Genomic DNA, 4,142 nt, shown 5'->3' on the forward strand with positions numbered 1-4,142 from the left:
GAAATAGCTCAACGCCGAGGAGTTCCAAAGGTTGCTTGAGTTCGAGCGCGCTGTTGTGCCTTATTTCAAGAGGGAATTTCGTTTGTGCCATCGCTACCTTCGACAACTACATCCTAACTTCAACTTCGGGCATGTCTCGGCCAAATCGGTTCTAAATGACCTGAGCACCCACATGGATGTTGAGTCAGACACTTCATAAGACATAGAGGACGGCGAGGACAAGATCAAGGAGGGCATTGGAGACACTCTGACTAAACTACCTCTTTTCTTGGACCCCCGTCCCCCCTTTTATAGATTGTACTTCGAGCTTCCAAGCTGAGTTTCTGTTGAGTGAACTGCCCTTTTGCTTCTTTTTTTTTTAAGTAGCAATGTAACTTTCCCTTTTGTAATGAAATCACCCTTTTACATATCTTGAGTCACCATTTGGACCTTTTATTTTCTATTTTTAGAAAATAGGTTAAGTGCAAAACATAAGTCGAGGTGCACGAATTGTTTAGATGTCGAAGAGACTAGGCTTACGATTTCAGCTGAGTCAAAATATTGTCGAACTATATATCTCCTTGGCTAAAAGTCAAAGTGCTGTCAAGCTGCCGACATCTTTCGAGGTCGGCATAGGGAAACTTAGAGCTGAAAACAGTTTGGCTTCCCCTTATTCATTTAGCAGTTTGACCAGTTCGCCGTAGTGGACGATCTATACTTTTGTTTTCGCAGACGCAGTTCAAAACTTCTGAACTCCTCATAAGTAGTATCTCTTTAAGTTATCAACGTCCCACACATGGGGTACCTGCCTCCCCTCCAACGTTTCGAGCTTATACATGCTTTCGTCAATCACCTTGAGAACTCTGTAGAGGCCTTCTCAGTTTGGACCTAGGTATCCCACGTTGGGCTCAGGGATCATAACCTTCCTAAGTACCAAGTCGCCAACTCAAAATTGGCGTCTCTTAACTCGAGCATTATAGTACTGAGCTAGTCGTTGCTAGCATATCACAATCAGGATGTAGCTAAGTCACAAACTTTCTCCACTAGGTCGAGGTTAGTCCATAGCTCGTTCTCGTTATCCTCCTCGTCATACATCACAGACCGCAAGGTCAGCACTTCGATCTCGGTTGGGATGACAGCCTCCATCCCATACGTTAGGTTGAAAGGAGTCTCGCCAATCGTCATCTTGATGGTAATTCGATAAGCCTAGAGAACATTGGGCAACTCGTCCACCCACAAACCTTTAGCAAGGAAAAGTCGAGCTTTCAGTCCGTAGAGGATTGCCCTGTTTGTCACTTCGGCTTGACCGTTCTCTTGGGGGTGGGCCACCAAGGTGAAGTTCTACTAGATTCCCATCTCGGCACACCAGTTCTGAAACTTAATGTCTTTGAACTGCATCCCGTTGTATGATATCAGCACCCTAGGGAGTTTGAATTTGTAGATGATGTTCCTCTAGAAAAAAATTTGGACGTTGCAAGTTGTGATGGATACCAACGTCTCGAATTCCACCCACTTGGTAAAATAGTCCATCACAACCACCAAGAACCTTCTCTTACCGGTCATAGGTGGGAAGGGACTGAGGATGTCTATCCCCCACTACGTGAATGGTCACGAGCTAGTAAGGTATCTCAGGTCGGTAGCGAGCTGATGTGGTATGTTAGCGTGATCGAGCTACAAGAGAGAGAGAGAGAGAGAGAGAGAGAGAGAAAGATCAGAGTGCCTGGGTTGCTTGACTCAGGGTGGGCACTCTGATGCTTAAGTTAGTGAACTGGGTTTGTAAGCTTGAAAGCGAGAGAGTTAGAGTGCTTAGAGAGCTAAGTCGCACGTACCTTTTCTATGAATGTGGATGCCTTTATATAGGCAAGTTGCTATGAGGCTCATGAAGCACATTCGAGATCTCTAGCCCGTTTGGTTTGGAGGAGGTTTTACGCCCAAAGATGAACTCTGCGTAAGCGAGTAGTGTCTATCCAGTTGCGCCCAAAGTGGGCAAGGTGTTAACCGGCTCTTCCGATGTGGTATCGTGACCCTGAAAAGTCAAAGACAATAACCCACTTATAGGAGAGGTCACCCGGCATGTCAGGCAAGTCGCTAACCGAACTTGGGTCAAGTTAGTGAAAGCATGTTGCCTCTTACGTTGACCTGATGTCTTGTCGGGCCGTTCACAGTTCGGCCTGCTGAAGTGGTGCTAAGGTTGTCAAGGCGGATGTGAGGTTTTCGAAGCACTCCAAAGATTTGCTTACATGGTGCTGAGATGTCACTTGGCTGTTTTGAGGTGCCACATGTCATCACGTCATTGAAGGGCCAAATCACCCCTTATGACAAACCATTTGTAAAACTGTGGCACTTCAACATATTTTATAGATAAATAAATGCACACACATGTAATTTATATTTTTACTTTTTTTATTTGTAAAAAGTGCTAAAAGTTGCAAGAAAATAGTTTTTTTTTTAGAAAATAGTGGAGTTTTGGCGTCTTAGAATGCATAGATGGGGTTGTACATACATTAACTTTGTACACCTAAGTACAAAGTTAAAGCCTTTAGAAGTTTGTAACTATGCAACCTATGACCCGGTGATCGGATTTAACAGATCAATGGTTCAACTGCCTGGCTTGAACAACTTTTTACTTTTTACCAGATCAATGGATTTTGATCAAATTCTAAGCCAAATCAGACCTATAATTATAGCTGGATGATGGTTGAGACAGTTCAATTGTCCAAGTCAACAAGGAGTTGAAAGCATTGCTAAAAGTTGCAAATTTGAAAAGGAAAAGAAGAACACTTTACAAAAGTACTGATATTTGCCTTGATTTTGGTGCAGGTCATACAGATAAATATATATATATATTTATATTGTTGGTAAAACAAAGTAAACCATTATATATATATTTTTTAATCTATTCTCATAAAAACAACCATCACAACCACAGATTCACATTAATTTATGAAGTCAAAGAGGACCCATTTGGAACATTCCCCTCAATACAAATTCCCCTCTCACCTCAATCATTTCTCAATTCTCACGCATCAATAGCTGTTTAAGGCTGTTGCTCCTCTCTAGACTACCTCTTCCTTCTTACACAGTTCTAAGGTTGTGAAAAGATGCTCGCAAAGAGGATGGAATCAGTTAAGAAGTTGGCAAAGAAGGTGAAGGCGATCCGCTGCGGTCGCCAACCGCCACAGTATGAGTGTTTGCTTAGTGATTCTGAGGAGTCTATCCCTAAAGCTATAACTCCAGTTGGGTTCTTGGCGATTTATGTTGGAGAGGATCGACAGAGGTTCGTTGTGCCTACTGGTTTCCTCTCACATCCTCTCTTCAAGATGTTGCTGGAGAAGGCCTATGATGAGTTTGGGTTTGAGCAGAAGAGCGGGTTGGTGGTTCCATGTACCGTCTCTACCTTCCAAGAGGTGATTAATGTGGTGGAGTGTTGTCATGGGCAGTTTGATCTTGGGAACTTGGTTGAGGAGTTCATCTAGTTGCTTGACAGGAAGCAATTTTGATCTTTTAATTTGTAAGTAAACTAATTATGGGTTATAATCTCTGATAGGGATGAGTTTTTCATCCAATCCAGTCACTTGTAACCACTATATATACATGACCAAGAAATTTCATAGATGAACATCTTCAATTCAAGATTGCAGGTGAAATCTTCAACAAGTTCTTCATCCTTTTTTGCTTTTTCTATATAGATTTCTTCAATTGGGTGCTCGTAAAGAACTTTGTTTTCAACAGCACCATCTATGATTATATCTATGAAGGATATCTGCAGCCATAAAAAACCCTACTCTATATATGATTTGCATCCGGAAATCCCCACTAGTGTTTTTTTTTTTTGCCTGACGCTCAGTTTGAAGGAGTACAAAGACATATATATATAGAGAGAGAGAGAAAGAGAGAGAGAGATAGAGAGAGAGTGTGCAAAACCTTATAATTTATATTATTTTGTATGTATTTGCTCCTTCCAAACTGAGCCAAAAGGGTTTCTTTAAGATCCTCTGAATTCTTTTCTGAATTAGGAAATCGCAACTGCAGCTCAAAGCTAAGCATGTAATTTCAAATAGACGTATTTTGATTTTCAATATACCCGGACCACAACTTCTTTATGAACAAAAGAAAAATCACCGGTTCTTTACAGTAGTAAGGAATGATATAAAAGTTAACAA

The 4,142-nt window shown here is 41.5% G+C and overlaps 1 protein-coding gene across 1 annotated transcript; it reads left to right on the forward strand.

Moving 5' to 3' along the window:
• The first annotated feature begins 2,962 nt into the window (after positions 1 to 2,962).
• Positions 2,963 to 3,906, forward strand: LOC104607649 (auxin-induced protein X15-like). The gene has a single exon (XM_010273327.3). It carries the CDS (start codon positions 3,081 to 3,083, stop codon positions 3,453 to 3,455), a length of 375 nt encoding a protein of 124 aa, XP_010271629.1. The 5' UTR covers positions 2,963 to 3,080; the 3' UTR covers positions 3,456 to 3,906.
• The last annotated feature ends 236 nt before the right edge of the window (positions 3,907 to 4,142 follow it).

The sequence above is a fragment of the Nelumbo nucifera genome, chromosome 2 (genome assembly GCF_055504915.1).
Source record: "Nelumbo nucifera cultivar China Antique chromosome 2, China Antique-T2T, whole genome shotgun sequence".
Classification (NCBI taxonomy): domain Eukaryota; kingdom Viridiplantae; phylum Streptophyta; class Magnoliopsida; order Proteales; family Nelumbonaceae; genus Nelumbo; species Nelumbo nucifera.

Bases quoted from the DNA above. Each gene is read 5' to 3' on its own strand.
- LOC104607649 (XM_010273327.3), top strand. From the start codon at position 3,081: ATGCTCGCAAAGAGGATGGAATCAGTTAAGAAGTTGGCAAAGAAGGTG.